This window comes from Saimiri boliviensis, chromosome 16 (genome assembly GCF_048565385.1).
Source record: "Saimiri boliviensis isolate mSaiBol1 chromosome 16, mSaiBol1.pri, whole genome shotgun sequence".
Lineage (NCBI taxonomy): Eukaryota > Metazoa > Chordata > Mammalia > Primates > Cebidae > Saimiri > Saimiri boliviensis.
In genome coordinates, this window is record NC_133464.1 from 62,789,443 (window position 1) to 62,807,360 (window position 17,918).

Here is a 17,918-nt window from a genome sequence, read left to right on the forward strand (position 1 = left end):
CTCATTTATAGGCCAATGTTGAACAAGGAGAACACATGGACACAGAGAGGGGAGCATCACACACTGGGGTCTGTTGGGGGTGGGGCAAAGGGAGGGACAGTGCGGGGTAGGGAGGTTGGGGAGGGATAACATGGGGAGAAATGCCAGATGCAGGTGACAGGGGGATGGAGACAGCAAACCACGTTGCCATGTATGTACCTATGCAACAATCCCGCATGATCTGCACATGTACCCCAGAACCTAAAGTGTAATTACACATATATGTGTATATATATATATAAACAAACAAACAAAAATATGGTCAGAAACCTGCAAGTTCAGTCCACATATAGGCTGCTTGTGGGAGAGTAACCAGAGATCAGACCTGAAAAGTGGGGCAAGCAGGGTACAGGTAGATGAGGGATGGTGTCATGTGCCCCACAAGGAAGGGACTGCAGAAGTGTAGGCATGGAAGTGAGGCCAATGCTGTTATTAAATTATATCACTAAGAATATCAATTAGAAAGAACGTGGCTGACGTTCCTTGAGAACCTCCTATAAGCCAGACACGGGGCAAACACTTACACACATTATCTCATTTTAGCTTCGCTACAATCTCATGAGGAAGGTACCACCATCATCCCATTTTAAAAGTGAGAAGACTGAGCTTTAAAGGGAGCAACTAGATGATGCAAGGTTTTACCGTTTGTGAGTTACAGAGCTAGGGTTCAAAACCAAGGAACTCTAAGGTCTGTGTTCTCCGCTGCCTGCTGGCCAGTGCACACATTTGACGTGGAGGGGTAGGACGGTGGCAGGCAGGGCACGGGAGGTGGGGGCACTAAGGCACCCGCCCAGGAAACGGATGGCCCAGGCCTCAACCACAGAGGTGCGAGCTGCCGGTTGCAGGAGACGACTTGTGAGAAATACGCACACAGAGGTAGCACCGGAGACTAAGTAGGATCTGGAGTGAGAAGGAAGGAAGAGTCGCGGGATAACAGCAGCTGTCTGAAGAGGTGGTGATTCTGCCACACGAGGGAATGGGTAGGAACAAGCACTGAGAGCCAGGCAGGGGGATGGAGAGTGATGGAAGATGCTCAGGTCGGGGTCTCCTAGGCTACCACAGAAGGAGCCAATGGGCAGCTGGAGATTTAGGTCTGCAACCAAGAGAAATAATCAGCTATGAAGGTACGGACTTGGCCACAAACACGTTGAAGGCATGAGAGTGGCTGAATTTGTCCAGGGAGAATGTAAGGAACAGAAGGTGCTAGAACTCTAGAAAACCCCAACTATTCAGGGAAATATTTTCATGCCTAATAGACAGATCGGCCTCCTTTAGAAACCTGCTTGGGAAAGGGCTCTCTTTACAGGTAAGGCAAATTGTCAGTACCGGTGGGAGGAAAAAAAAAAAAAAAAGTTGGTACTGCAAAATCAACTTACTTCCTACCGCAGGTGAGGTTTTGAATTACATATGGGTGGCATATTTCTGCTGAAGAAAATAAGCCAGTTGAGTGGTGTTATCTATTAAATAAATAAAAATAGTGCTAATCGTTTATCAGAGTTAACACCACAGATGTGCCTGGCCACCCTGAGCCCGTGTGGCCAATGTCAGTAATTCCACCCTGGACACAAACACTGTTGGCTTTGGATGGAGGCACAGGACGCTTACAGCATTCCCAGGACGTACTGTTTTCTAGCATTATTTATGTTCTCTCTTCACCCTTCTGCCTAAAAAATTACGACAGTGCCCCTTACCTACCTTAACGGGAATCTGCACAAAAGGCCATTTCTCCAGTTTCTCTCTCTCAAAAGCAAAGGAAAACTTCCCAATATTAATATGTAGCAAAAAGGAGGAAAAAAAAGCCTATTTGGTCCGCCCTCCTGGCTGTTGCTACCTTGCAGCTTATGACATACAGACAGAGGGAGGTCTGATGAAGTGAACGAGGCAACCAGAGAGCTACTCCATTCCCGTGGAAACCAGGAGTCCCTTGGTGCCGACAGCTCTGCCTACTTTCCAAGCAGTTCTTTTGTGCGACTTTGAGGGGCTCGTGAATGATTTCTAAATGTGTGCCTGCTGAGGCGAGCCGCCCGGGGAGGGAGGACCCAGCCGAGCCTTGCCGGAGGAAGCCAACAGTATCCTAGCAGTGCGGGAGCTGGCTCAGCCCTTGCATGCAGTTTTTGAAGTCAGCAAAACAGAAAGCAAATTACTATCATATTATGCTGGTGGAAGATCAAGAAAAGGGGACTCTACACCAGTTTAATCACTGTGAGAGAGGCAGCGAGTCACAGAATAACAAGTGTGTCTCATGTGTGGACCCTGAAGACAAATGTAAGTTCTCATGCTGCTATATTTTATTGCTGTGTAATTTTCTTTCCGGTTTGAAATCATACTTGGCCAAAATGTAATCATTTCAATGAGAATTTCTAGTGGGGAAAGTTGTCTGCTAATCTTTACTTAAGACTTTTTTCTTTTCCTTTTATCAACTAAACCACATTATAGGAACCGAAATTCCTGACAGCAGCTGTGGCAATTCAGCCTAAGAACGGCTGAGAACTGTAACCCAAAGTACATCCAATTACTATGGGATTAACACTGGATATATTTTTAATTGACTTTCTTAATGTAGAATGCGTACATCCCCGCTGTTTCTGATTGCATGCTATTTTAATGATACTGTGGCTCAATTAATACTATCGGCATAACCAACAAAATGAGATCTAGTTAAACAAGATTCCCAGTAGTGACAAAACTTTTCTTCTTTGTCCAGGACATTTGTCTCCCTGAAGGCTAACCAAAAAAAAAAAAAAAAAAAAAAAAAAAAAAAAAAAAAAACCTGCAACCTCTGTGCTAAAAGTTCATTCTGCTCTTTCGTCCTCACGTTGGTGAGAAAATAATAAAACCAAACAGTGGACTCTCTTGAAATTGTGAATGAGGAAAACTTAGAGCCACCGCAGTTCAGTTCTTTATCATTGTAATAATGGGAGACAAAACTCCAGCACAGGAAGACCAGCATATACACCAGCCTCAGTGTTACAGAGCGTGGGGACACCAAGGTGTATGGTGAGCAGAGGCTGTAAAGTGTTAGTCCTTCCACACTTCATCTGCTACAAGTTCTGGCTTAGACATGGATATTCTTTGCGAAGAAAATACTTCTTTGAGCTCAGCTACAAACTCCTTAATGCAATTAAATGACGACACCAGGCTCTACAGTAATGACTTTAACTCCGGAGAAGCTAACACTTCTGATGCATTTAACTGGACAGTCGACTCTGAAAATCGAACCAACCTTTCCTGTGAAGGGTGCCTCTCACCATCGTGTCTCTCCTTACTTCATCTCCAGGAAAAAAACTGGTCTGCTTTATTGACAGCTGTAGTGATTATTCTAACCATTGCTGGAAACATACTCGTCATCATGGCAGTGTCCCTAGAGAAAAAGCTGCAGAATGCCACCAACTATTTCCTGATGTCACTTGCCATAGCTGATATGCTGCTGGGTTTCCTTGTCATGCCGGTGTCCATGTTAACCATCCTGTATGGTGAGTGGCATTAGTTTCCCAGCCGTACCCACACTGGTAATAAAGAGCTTGTGCATGCCATCAGCAGATGAGATGGGGCCCGGGGGACAAACTCTAATTAGAAGGCTTTGTTTATAGACTAGGGTCTACCATGTTACTTCTATTTTCCTCTTAAAATGGGATTTCACATAAAAATCCAACAGCCTATTACCTGTGATCATTGGAGAGTTTTGTGCTTTAAAACATGTACATTTAATGTAGAAATTTTTATAAATTGCCCCGATGCAGTCATAAAGCAGTAACTTACCCATCATTCTGAATCTACTTGATTTTTTGCCCCTTTATATATCCCAACCAATATTCCAGCCTTCAGGACAGAACAGTTTTTTATCTTTGTCACACAGTTTTCAGCACTTCTAATGGAGTGGTAAAGCCTTCCCAATTCCCTTGGAACATTTGCAGGGAGAACATTAGTGGTGAGGTAGGTTTTATGTTAAAATATGCAGTCTCCATTAGAATAAATGAATTACTCCAGTTTTAATTGTTCCCTGCCCAGAGAAGCTAATTTGGAAATGTGCCTTTGAATTATATCCTCAACTCTTTAAAAATGCATATGCATAAACTCCTCCAGTCTGGTTTGGAGGAGGGTGGGAAGCAAATGGCAAGAGATTAATCTTGCTTTCTTCTCAACAGAGTTTGAAACAGTCAAACCTCGCAGCAAGGGTGCAGAATGTGACCTTCTTTCCAATTATGAGTAATACAGCCAGACATCTCCTTAAAAGAGAAGGAGACTATTGGGACTGGTGACACAGACGCAGGCAGCAGTCAGTCACCCAGGTCTTAGAGACAGGTGACGATAAGCTATCTTTCAGGGAAACTTTTCGGCCAAGTCTTAGGGGCTAAGATTAAACATCCCCAAGCCAGCCCTGGAGAGTGTGAAGAAGGAAGGCGGTACAGGGCGAGCAGGCACCAGCAGTCTGCCCCAGGCTGGTAAGGCTCAGTCCAAGTCCAGCCTCGCTTGACCATTTAAATGCCACACCGGCATGATTTCATTACATTCGGCTGTTCTTTCCCGGGCGTTCCGGGAAGGTTCTTGTTTCCTAAACCTCCTCTCCTAGGGGGCGAACTCCAGTGGGGGTGGGAAGAGTGACAGAGCAGGAGCCTAAACAGCCTCTGGAGGGTGGGGTGACCCGCGGCGCCATCCGCTCCCGGAGCAGGGTCGCCCCCTGGCGGTGGCCGCTCAGCGCGCAGCCTGTTCCCTCCGGAGCCCCGCCCCTCTCTGGGCTACTCGGAGCGTGGGGCAGGGGGCGTGGGACTTCTCCCGCAAGGAAATGCCCTCGCCTTACCCTGCAGCGGAGATACACGCTGAAGCCTGGGCCGCCTCCTTGTAGAGAAAACCCCTCCGGTGGCCAACATCTGTTCCGAACAGAGCTTGGCTTCCCCCATCCGGCGCTGCAAAGGAAAAGGCTTTCGTTTCAGCTCAAGCGCTTTGTAAATCATTCAAGTGAACGGTTGCAAATTAGGCTTGTACCTATGCTCTTTACTTGTTTAAATATCCCTCGTGGCATTTTGGTAGAAAGTATACGTTTGTGTTGGAGAGTTTGTTCGGCTTTGTGTGTCTGTAATAAGAAAAGTAGACTAAAATTTTCCTTCTCACATGCAGACAGATCACAGTAATAAGCAACTTCACTGCTTATACTGTGATCAAAACTAATTCAGTTTTGCATAACTGCTTGATCCCCCTCCAAAACACAAAACCAGGACACTTTGCTTACGTCCATAAGGCAGTCTAATCTTCCTAATATAGCAGGTGACCTGCACAGTCTCTTACTTTGGAATTGTCTGGGGAGCTTTGCAAACGCTTTGACATTTGATACCTGCCTCAGCCACACACCCCCACCTCCAGGCATGATTTAATTGGGCTTGGTTTGGCATAGGCATCAGGACCTTCTCTAAAGCTCTCCAGGTGATTCTGATGTGTAGCCAGAGGTGAGAGCCACCGTCCTAAAGCAGCGATTCGCAAAGCGCTGTCTCTGGACCAGCAGCAGCAGCATCACCCGGGAGCTTACTAATTCAAATGCAAATTCTACAGCCTGCTCTAGACTAACTGCATCAGAGCCTCTGGAGAGAGGTCCAGCAATGCGTGTTTTAAGAGGCGTGGGAGTCTGATGCTCACGGAAGTTTGAAAAATGCCTCCCTAAAACAAAGCTCAGAGCAAGGACACCGTCCCTTATTTTTCTTCACCCTTGTCTTCAGCTCTCTCACACATACCCCAAATTAGACTTTGGCACCCAAAGCCTTACTAGGTCTTTTTTTTTTTTCATTTTTACAAATAGACATATTCACAATCTGAATTTTTAATAATTCAGCCACTTGCACCAATGCAATTCATTGCCATCACTGATGGGACTGGATGGCAAAATGTCCATAAGCATCACTGTATGGGACCGGATGATTATAATGGCCAAGAGGTGAGACCAACCTTAGGGAAATACAATCCAGGGAAAAGTGTGAATAAATCCTGACAGTATGACGTGAGAGGTGCTACAGAAGAGGAGCCAAAACACGTCACAACTTTTGAAGTAAGTCACTTAAAAAAAAAAATGTTTTGCCAGGTGTAAGGGGAAATAAAGAGGGCCTTCAAAGAGAGACAATCTGAGTGTACCACACCACACTCCCATAATTCCAGACACTGGAAATGTCCAAAGCCTGCATCAGCCAGTGCTAGCTTATCATAATTAAGTACAGTTGTTAGTGGCTTTTTTCAAATACGAAAAGTACATTGTGTTGCTCTTTGCTACCACCTGTGCCTGTCCCAGAACTGGAAATTGTCATAGGGTAGGGACTCACATGTCCCAGGAGGCACGAGGGGACTGACACCAACTTTCTGCCTCGTAGGGTACCGGTGGCCTCTGCCCAGCAAGCTTTGCGCAGTCTGGATTTACCTGGATGTGCTCTTCTCCACGGCCTCCATCATGCACCTCTGCGCCATCTCACTGGACCGCTACGTCGCGATCCAGAATCCCATCCACCACAGCCGCTTCAACTCCAGAACTAAGGCGTTTCTGAAAATCATTGCTGTTTGGACCATCTCAGTAGGTAAGTGGGAACATATTTCAGAGTCTCATTCGAAATGACAGTTCGTGATTTCTGAAAAGACTTGTTCCATTTTGTTGTACTGAAACCTGACATCCTCAATCTACTGTTTTGGGTGGTGCAAGATATGTTACAACATCGTAATTACCAGTTCACCTCAGGAAAGAAAAATCTGTTTATATCACTGGTTGACAGCATGAATTTGTATTGCTCTGCACAGGCAAGACTATAAACAGCAGAGCCAAAACATCAGAAATAATTGTGCCGTTTTCCCCATTTCTCACTTTCAAGTCCACGACTCTAATTCTTGGGTTTCCCAAAGACCTCAACTTTTATAATCACAGGACTTAGAGTCAACGAAAGGATGCAGACGACTCCAATAGAGAACATAAAGCCTCTGGGCTCTAGAGAAAGGTACTATGTGCTGCAACATGGGGGGAAAAGCTGAGGCCAGAGCAAAGTGCCAGAATTTGCTTAGGGGCAAGGCAGCTTTTCAGTCCACCCTAGTGCCTCTATAGACCACCCTCCTTTTATGATACCACACACCAAAGGATTTCAATTTGCTTCTGTTAGATTATATACATTCATCTCCTGCCAGTACTGATCTTGTGATGTCACATACCCAACATCAGAAAAGCCCAGGTAATGAAAGCTAAGGGGGCAGCTCCCAGGCAGTGAAGTCAATGGTACCTGTCAACCTCGCCAGCTTGTTGGTAACTAAAGACTCTCTAGATTCAGTGGAATAATAGTACCAATAATAAGAGCAAACACGACAATACAGCATCCTGTATTTTTTAGCTCCCATTGTTTACTTTGCTGCAAGCAATGGGAACTAAGATGCAATCTGGAGAGTAGGTAGCTCCATCTTACAGATGAGGAAACTGGGATTCAAAAAGCAAAATGAGCTGTGCAAAGCCCCACGGCCAGCAAGTAGCACAGTGAGGATTTTGTTGAATCCTGATGGGAACATATGATGGAAACACTAACAAATTACACTTGTGTCACTTTCAAATGTTTAAAAAGTCTCACCTACTTTCTCTTTTAAACTTCCCATTACTGTTTGAGGTAGAAGATTCTATGGTACTTATTTGATCAGCTAGGGAACAAGAGTGCAGAGGTATCATGGCTTACAGGGTCATACCTTCAGCTTGCAACAGGACTAGGACTCTAAACTTCCAGCACAAAGCCCCGTTCTTTCTCTACCTTCCTTAGGAAACAATTTTTGCTCCTAGAAAATGCTTGCAGTTTCTGAAACTGTGCAAGTTGGACTCATTCTACTAGGAGCCAGAGAGCAAAGGGCCAGTAACCACTCAATCCCAATTACACATAAAATGCCCCTGGGGAACATTCTGATTTAATTGCCCAGGGTGGGGCCAGGTGATTCTAAGGAACAGTCAGAGTTGAAGACCACTGAGACAGGTTTTCAGGGTGGTCGCCGTGATAAGTAGAAGAATCAACAATAATGCAAAGGAGACAAATAAAGCTATTTGTTTTTACCCCGATACACTGGTCCATAGTTTTACTCTAATATGCTGTGCCATTGGTGAGACAAATGCTGGGAAGATCACCCATCCTTTACCCTCAGTCACAATGACTCCCCATCTCATTCAAGCTTCATGATAGCAACAGTAGTAAGGACAAAGAGTTTCTCAGCACTGAGTACAGACCCGGTAGTATACAAAGCACCTTAAAAAACATGAGCTGCAGAGATCTTAGTTGCACAGGACAATATTGCTTATAATCAGGAGTCATTATGGATTATTCTCAGTCCAAAGCCCATGCTTTTTCCACTACTCAAAAGATAATCTGCCTCTGGCTCTTTATGGCTGTCACCACAGGAGGCAAGCAGGCTGGAATGGTTGAGGCGGTCCTGGGCAGGGGGTCATCATTCATTGGCTTTAATGTGCATCTACTATGTGCTTGGCACTGGATAGACCAAGATGAAAAAGAGATGCATTCAAAGATCTCTCACAGAAAGGTAGGAGAAGACAAATAAGGAAACAAAAGAGAAAAAAAAAAAAGTTACATCAAATCTATGCTAGACATCTCTGAGGTGTGTGCCCTGAGGAGGGGACAAGTAGAAAATGTAAAAAGGGAAAAGGCAGATCTAATGAAAGACTCTGAGCACAAATATTCTCTTGAGTTTTCTTCTAGTGTTTCTGTTTTGATTATTTTGTTGCTTCGGGTTTAGTTTGTTTGCTTTGTGTGCTGTTTCTTTTAATTTAGATCTTTAGTGTAGCTGAAATTTTAAAATATGCTCTAACTTGTTTTCTTCTACTAGTGACTAAAGCCTTTTTAGACACTATTGATATTTTCTCCAAGTTATTGATATGTTTACTTTGATAAATTTCTAAATACTGGCTTGCATTCCCGGTATGTTGAGTTCAGATGACAAAGTTGGTTGGTTTATGATTCTTACAATATTTCCTTTTCTACCTTTATTAAGTGATAGAGAAGTTTCCACTTTGTCTTGAAGTGTTTAAGTAGCAATTATATATTTTTGAGAGGTTATGTAGAACTTGGTTCCCAATCTCTCTCATCCTGGTTCTTTTTAGACTATTTTAAGTTACACCTCTAACTTCAATAATTATTTCCATTTCCATTTTCTACCTCTTCTTGAGCTATTAGCTGCATACAAAATTTATCTTTTACATTATTCTTTTATCATTAAATGTCCCACTTTAGTGATGCTTCCTGACTTAAAATCTACTTGACTTTTTTTTATTATCATTTTTGCATGTATCTTATTTCATCCTATTACTTTCAAACCTTTCGTGACTTTAAAGTGTTAGCCTATAAGCAGTATATAAATCTTTGTTTTTAATCCAATCTTCGTCTGTTAGTTGGAGTATTTAGTAGTTTCACATATAATGTTAACTCATATTTGGGTTTAAGTCTGTTTTCTTACCATTTGCTTTCTATTTTCCTATTTGTTCTGTATTCTAGTTTCCTTTCATTCTTGCCTTCTTTTGCACTAATCAAGAATTGTCCATTCATATTTCCTCTTTAGGAGCTTGTTATCCGTTGTTTCAAACTGTTTTAGTGATTACAACACTCCATTTTGAACTTCGACTCAAACATATTGTTACTTGTAACATTTCTTGGATAATGCGAAAACTTTAGAACCTTTTAACTCCTTTTTCCCCATTTGCTGTCTGTCTTTTTTAAACCCATACGACATTATAGCCATTCTGTTCACTATTTCTCATATATTAGCCCTCTGTTGCTGTTCATTGCTTTCTTCATTTTCATGGTTTTGCCTGGGTTCCTCATTCCTGAAGAAGTTCCTTTAGAATATCATGTAGTTTTTTCTGTTTTTCTTATTCTAGGCATCTTTATCTTGTTTTCATTTCGAGCACATTTTTGCTCAGTATAGAATTCTAGGCCGACAGTCATCTTTTTTTTCTAGCTCTTTCTAGGTAGCAAATTCAACATTTCAAGCTTATATTTTGTTCTAATTTGCAAGAACCCAGCTGTCAGTCTTACTGTTGTTCCTTCAGAACCATCACTTTTTGCCAAGCCATGCTGCTTCAGAATGTTTTCTCTCTATTTCAGCAACTTTACCATGAATTAGTTTTGTTTTTATTCCTTACGGTGTATGTACTGATTCTTAAACCTGTGACTTTGGCCACTTTGAGAAAACTCTTGGCCATGATCTTTTCAAATACTGCTTCTGCCCCCATTCTCTCTCTTCTTCATATCTGGGTCTTCAGTTTCATGTATGCTAAATTTTTTACCCAACTTCTTTATAACTCAAACACTTCTACATGTTTTTTTTTTTAACTTTTAAGTTCAGGGGTACATGTGCAGGATGTGCAGGTTTGTTACCAAGGTAAACACGTGACACTATGGTTTGCTGCACAGAGCAGGTATTAAACCCAGCATCCATTAGCTGTCTTCCTGATGCTCTCCTTCCCCCTACCCACCACAACAGGCCCCAGTGTGTGTTGACATCTGCCATGTGTCCATGTGTTCTCATCATTCTGCTTCTACATATTAGTGAGAACATGCAATGTCAAACACTTCTACATTTTCTACATTTTTCTCATCTTCTTTTAGTTTCGATAGCTTTACTGACTTTTCTTCTGTTATTAGTCCTCTCCTCAGCTACTTCTAATCTGCTACAATACCCATCTCTTGGTAGCCATCTCAGTTATCAGAACTGCCATGGCATCATAGTGCTGGGAGTCAAGTAATCTCTATTTTGCTCAATCATTTACTAACTCTTTAATTCTTACTGCTACTAATCTCTTGCTGTGCCTTATTTATAAATTAAGATTTATCATAGGTACGCATGTGCAGGAAAAAACAGTCTACATAAAGTTTAGTATCCTTGGTTTCAGGAATGTATTGGGGGTCTTGGAATGTATGGCACTCAGATAAGGGGGGACCACTGTATTTGATATTCAAGTGAGGGAATGTTCCTGATGTTAAATTCAAAAAACAAGTTTTGGGATGGTCTGTGTGATATGAGCTCATCCTGGTAAACTAATGATAACATAGTGATAATATGTGGGCAAATATATATATACACATACACACACATACACATACACAAACACACACACACACACACACACACACACACACACACACACACAGTGCTGAGAATCTGTCAAAAGACTTCACACTTCTCAAGGTGATGAAATTAGAAAGAAAGGCAGGATTGGCATCTTTGCCCTTACACATTTCTATATAGTTTTGTCACAGATATTTTTATTCCAAAGTGTTTCAGATGATCCAGAATGGAGCTCTTACACCTCCATCATGGGTCAAAGGCAGCTTCTTAGATGAGGCGGCCAATTTCCAAAGTTAGCAAGTATCTGACACATTTTCACCTTGGTAACCACATCGTAGATTAACCAAGTTTTCCCTGCACTCAGGACTCCTGAGACTTACTGCTGCTTTTCCCTTGCTCACTCTTATCAGTGTGGTCACTTCCCTGCTTGCCAAGGATTCCATATAATTCTGAGGAAAAGGAACATAATTACAAATCAATTGTGTTTTCTGTGTGGGAGTTTCTGAGTAAAGCAGCAATGACAGGAGATTGAAGCATTGGATTAAGGATAATCATGAAGGGTAGGGAGGGAGTGATCCTGGCATTCTCTACAGATTTCATTTTCCCTTCATAAACCTACTTCCCATGATCAGCCCTAACTCACTTCACTGCAGCTTATAAAATAAGCAAACCCTTTCCTCATTTTGGATGGTTTCTTTTGTCATAATGGACCCTTCCTGATGTATTTTTTTTTTCAATATCCCAGTGCCATGAGAAGAGAAAATAGAAGCTACTTTATTTCCTGTCTTTAGTAAAGACATATCTCAGAAAAGGTGAAAATGAATATTTCCCCATTGTCATATTCTTACAGGCAACCAAAGAAACCACTTTAAATTCCTTTTCCAGGTGTTATTTCATTTCAGAAATATATTTGCAGTTTATAAGGTAATTTTGAAATACCATTGGTCTAAATTGATTTTTTTCCCCTCAAGGATAAACATGACTATGTATTTTCTGCATTATTACATTTGTAATGGGAGGAAAGGCAAACTGTGTTACATTTATTTGGGGCCATTCCCTTCTAGCTGTGACACCTTGCATAGAATCTTCAACTGAAGGCTGAGGTCACTGGACCTAACCTCTTGCCTTTATGCAGGTCAAATGCCTACCTTACTAGACAGTGTAGATGTTTAAGGAAACTTCGAAGGAAAATGATTTATCTCACCGTAGTTTTGTGTGTACTTAGTATATAGGTGTTTTAGCATCTTTTGATGTTTATCAGCATGCAGTTTTCTATGATTGGCTGTTCATGGATTTTACCGTAGAACTCGGGGAATATAAGCAAAGTGTCTGGAGCCACACTATCTGGATTTGAATCCTGGCTCTCTGTGACTGGGCAAGTTACTTAACCTCTGTGCCTTGGGTTTCTGGTGGTAAAATAGAGATGGTAGCAGTACCTATACTCAAGTTTCTGCTTGCACGATGGATTTTATAATAGAATCTCTTGGATTCTATTTCATATGCTGATGCCATGTGAGAAAAGAAAACAGATGCTACTTTATTTTCTGTCTTTATGAGGTTAAAGATTGAGTAAATGTAATGCTTGTCGTGTAAGTGTTATGTAAGTTTTCAACATAATTTGAACTCTCATCTATAAAGTTCTTGGTTTTTTCCTAATTGGTAGATTACGGGATTAAGCGCTTTGTGTTATCAGTTTACCTGTGTATTCCCAATCTGTTACTTGTCACTTGACATTACTTATGTTTTTTTCCAAATGGATTTTAATAGAGTCTCATTTATAAATGTTCCTTTCTCTCTTGTGGCTTCTAAATTTTAAATCATTACTACAAATGTCTTTTCCACTACAAAGTTAAATATTTTCTCCCATTACTTTTATGGTTCTGTTTTAGAAATTTAAGTATTTGAACCATTTAGAATTTAACCTGTGATCTAATTTTATCTTTCTCTGCATGGCCAGAGCATCATTTGTTTCCCCATTGATTTCATTTGCTACCTTTGTCATCTCCTGAATCTCCATGTGTAAATAGGTATATTTATTGACTATTTCTACTGATCTATTCATTCCCTAGAGCATACTTTTTAATTAAGGTTTTTTTTATTGTCTCAGATTTAGTATTTTCTCATTTTTTTTAACTTCCCTGCCCATTTTCATTTGCCTATGGGTTTTAAAAATCAGCCTCTAATTCCCGAAAAACTACTATATTTGGAATTGCATATAACTTTATATACCTACTCTCTAGACCTTTTAGCTGGTATACTTTTTGTACTTTGTCTTATTTCTTTTTTATGAGCAACTTCAAATTCTATATGGAATGAAGTGGATGTATATAAGCAAATGTAACTGTATAAAATCTAAGCACTTAGGTTAAAAAACTGGCATGCTCATTTAGGTCCAAGAGGAATGATAGCAAAATATATTTTCCTATGATGCCATATCTTCTGGGAAAAAAAATGCTTAACAAAAAAAATAAATCAACGGAGTAAACCAGCCCAAAACCAGATGATGTTCTGTCAGCCTTTACACTGGAGGGTGTTCCCAGCCCCAGTGCATGAACAAACTATCTGAGGAATCCACTTGAGATCGTCTCTCCTGGGACCCACCAGATTTATGCCCAACTCCTTTTGTGGCTGTTAGTCAGCCTAAGAAGTACGTGTCAGAGACTATTCACTTACCTGGCACAGAAAGGGCTTTGGGTTACTTGTTCTTGCTTTCACTTCTGAGATAACATATTGTAAGTTAGCATCTACCAGAATACGAAAGGAAATTTGATTTAGTCTAAGTCTCCTTTGGCTTCTCTATCTTTTCACTTTCTCTCCTGGGGGGAAGAAGTGAAATTGCCTACATTTGCTGCACCTTTATTTTTGTCCCTGCCATGCTTCATTACCCTCCCCAGAGGTTCGGGGAGAGATCCAGGCACCACCCCAGCCTGCAGGTGGGTGGGTTGACATCCAGGAAGAGAGATGCTCACACCCACATTGAGAGAAAGTGCTGCTGTCTCTCGAGTATGGCAGGGCTGGAGAGCGGTCAAGTGGCCAGCCATGTCTGTCACTGCCCTGGGAAACAATCTGCAGGGACAACAGTTGGCCCATCCCTTCTCTTTTCCTTGAGTGCAGTGACCCTTCCCCTGCTCTGCCCACAGATGCAGGAGAATTTAGGGACGTCTCCTTGCCTGGCCAGTTCATCTCATACATAGAAGTACAGTGTGGTAAAATATCACAAAAATCTCTGCTCTTGAAAGACATGTCCTTGGTTGTCCTTCAGGACTTTAGCCCATGGATAAGAAGTCATTTAATGACCCACGCAGCTGAGAGCCTGCCAGAGTGGCAGCTGACTTCTCTCTGCATGGCAGACTTCAGCCACAGCTTTGGGAAAACATGCTCAATAAAACAGCACTTAGCACAGCATAGATCTCCATGGCCACAGGAAACTGGTGAGAATATTAAGAATGATCAAGTCATAAGGAAGAAGCGCGTTTTATTTATTTATTTATTTAGACAGAGTCTCACTCCGTCGTGAAGGCTGGAGTGCAGTGGCACCATCTGGGCTCACTCCAACCTCCACCTCCAGGGTTCAAGTGATTCTCCTGCTTCAGCCTCCCAAGTAGCTGGGATTACAGGTGCCCACCACCACACCCTGCTAATTTTTGTATTTTTAATAGAGATGAGGTTTCGCCATGTTGGTCAGGCTGGTCTCAATCGCCTGACCTCAGGCATTCTGCCCTCCCTGGCCTCCCAAATTGCAGGGATTCCAGGTGTGAGCCACCATGCCCAGCCAGGGTTCTTTATTCTTTGTTAGCCTGTTGATTTGGCCTGGGTTACGGACTACGAATTTTATTCTCTTGCTCAATACTCTAAGAGGAAGAGAAGGAACAGGGGGCGTGTGTTGCTTCTAGCTATTTAAAGCAGAGAAATAACATCTGCAGGCAGCCCCTTCATGCCCACCCCCTGTCCTCGAGCTGCATCAGGAACCTGCATGCTCCTGAGGCTTCCACTCTCTCCAGATCATCCCTTCTGGGCTAAAAGGTAGGAATCGTCACCATGCCAGGAGCTAAGGTGGATCCTCTGATCCATTTATCATCAGGAGCATCCTGTGTGTCCCAGTATCCAACTCCTTCATTGGCCTAACCAAATCCCAACCTGGATGGCCCCGACAAACCAGTCTTTACTGTTGCTACACTCAGATAATTCAGACTTGGAGACAATTCTGCCCTGTGAACTGGGTACACCACCTATCTATGGTTTTCAACCTCAGCTAGCCCTCTTCTTCATTGCTAGCAGTCCTTTAATTTGTTCTTGGTGGATTGTTTTTTTCTTGATACCGGGTCTCATTCAGTCACCTAGGCTGGAATGCAGGGGTGTGATCATGGCTCACTGCAGCCTCAGCCTCCTAGGCTCAAGCCATTTTCCCACCACAACCTGCCGAGTAGCTGGGGCTACAGGTGCACATCACCACACCTGGTTAATTTTTGTATTTTTTGTAGAGATGGGCTTTCAATGTGTTACCCAGGCTGCTCTTGAAATCCTGGGCTCAAGCAATCTTCCCATCTCAGCCTCTTGAAGTGCTGGGATTATAGGCGTGAGCCACCGTGCCAGGTAGTGAATTTTTTCAGATTTTTCTATTTAGTTCCTCTTTACAGCCTTGGCTTGCCACTCTCTAAGGCAGATAACCATGTTCCATTCTTCACCGTCATGCACAATAGCTTTTTCCTACTCCCACCTTTCAATCGTACCCCTGATCTTCTGTACTTCCTGTCTCTACCTCCTGTCCTTCCCAAGAATTTGATTTCTCTCCCTCTCTCTCCAACTTATGTTAATTTCCCCAAGAGCTTACTCTTGCTTTTTCCATTTTGTCACCTCTCATTCATGTCTCAAAGCACCATTGGCTACAGCCTCCTTCCCTTCCATGGATCTTGCCAAGGTCACCAAGGCCTTTTGCATTTCCAATTGAATCCAAAAGACTGTTTCTATCTCAATAATGTACTCAGGTAACACACAAACACATTCTCAACATTAAAGAGTCAAACAGCTGAGGGAAGTTATCCTTCATCCCTCTCTGCCTCTCTAGATCAGCACCCACAGCTGTTGCATTAACCTTGAACTGAGCTGTTCCTCCCCAGTGCAGAGCATAGGCAGGAGAGAACACTGCCAAACAAAGCTCCCTCAGATTTCAGCCCTTGGAGAATGCCCCTCAATTCCCATCAGCAAGTATATCCTTTGATTCTGCATGTCATGCAGCTTCCTCAAGACACTGCTGACATTTGCTGCAGTTTCTTTTATTTGTTTTTGTCCTTTCTTCAAGTTGTTTCCCTCTAAACCAGATCCCATCTGCTGTCTTCCAGAAATTCCAACATCATTTAAAATATCCTAATAAAATGACATTTTCTTTTCATGAATTCCGATTTTTTTCTAATTCTTTTGTATCATTAAATAGAATTTTAGTGGTGAGGTAGTATAAGCCTGTGCTCAGATACTGTCTTGATCCACAAAACCAAAATTCTATGTGTATATATACACACATATATGTATGCACACACTCATCTACCATTACTCTTTAATGCAATCTTTATTCTGTGGATTGATGTCTTCACATCTGTCTTCTTCCTAAGCTCCTTCCCACTCCCTGGATCTTCTTCCTCTGGGGCTTTGACAGCTCCTTTTCTTCTCTTCCTTAAGGGTAATAACCTCCAAAGACCCATTCTCCACCTTCTCACTTTTTATTCTTGCTTCTGCTGGGTCCTTTCCTTTTCATGGGTTCAGCTATTAGAATGTTGACCAACTGCTTAATCTACATCCTAGCATGCAGTACTTCCCAGGGACTCAAATCCTGGCATCCAACTACCTGATGAACGCTTCTAGCCAGAAGTCTCCCAGAAACCTCAGCCTTCTCAGATCAAAAGCTCTACTCGCCGTCCACCTGTTTCTTCTCCTGAAGGCTGTCTTAGAATGTAGCATCGGCACCTACTCAGCCATTAGACTCCTGAATTCCTCACCGCTTCCTCACCTCCACGTGCAAACAGTTGAGTGGTCCCTTTGTTTTTACTTCTCACTGTTCCCTAGATCAGTTTTCTCCTTCCAGTCAGCCCTCATCATCTCTGTCTGGTGCTACTGCAAACATTTTCCTGTCCACAGGGTTGCTGCTCACATTCTCGACATTGCCACTCAAGTAAGCCATCTGAAACCATGTGAAACACAGGCGTAACTAAATCACTGTCCTGATCAAAACCCTCGAGTGTCTCTCTTACCCCATGAAGTACAGATCCTTAAATAAAAGGCATAAAAGTCCCCATAAAAATACAGTCCTGGTCCACAACTCTATTTCATCTCTTACTGTATATCGCCTCACCCATCATTCTCATGTCATTTCACTCCCACGCTTTCATTTTTAATCTTCTCTTTGAAAAGCTTTCTCATCCTCTTGCCTAGCTACCTTCTACTTTCCTACATCACCTCTTCCAGGAAGCCTTCACATTTCCCTTCCCTCTAGAGATTAGGTATTTGCCCTGCTTCTGTTCTTCTATAACCTCTCCATGTCTCTATCTTTTCACATATTCAACTATAATCATCAGCTTATTCCCCTACGAGGTCACAGATTTTCAGAGAGCAAGGACTGGAAAGCAAAGCAGAATATATCCTTCATCTCGAGTATGAACTATGTAATAGAAACTGCCTATCCAGGTCTGCCTGTATACAAAAACTTCTGGAGTCTAACACTGCAGGCACTTCAAAAAATATTGTTTATCCTTCTGCCATCAAAAGCTATTTTTAGATTGCTTTCCCTATACAGTACTTTAAATAAAAGCCTAAACCTTTAT

At 42.3% G+C, this 17,918-nt stretch overlaps 1 protein-coding gene across 2 annotated transcripts in view; it reads left to right on the plus strand.

Annotated features, from left to right (window-relative positions):
• The first annotated feature begins 879 nt into the window (after window positions 1–879).
• Window positions 880–17,918, plus strand: part of HTR2A (5-hydroxytryptamine receptor 2A) — a 64,673-nt gene continuing 47,634 nt past the window's right edge. Inside the window, exons 1-2 of one of the 2 annotated variants that reach the window (XM_003942212.4) lie at window positions 880–2,304; window positions 6,390–6,590. In XM_003942212.4, the coding sequence (XP_003942261.1) occupies window positions 2,145–2,304; window positions 6,390–6,590 (361 nt within the window). In that variant the 5' untranslated portion in view covers window positions 880–2,144. Of the gene's footprint in view, window positions 2,305–2,745; window positions 3,513–6,389; window positions 6,591–17,918 lie in introns of those variants that run through there. The other variant, XM_010330057.3, reaches the window with a different exon arrangement.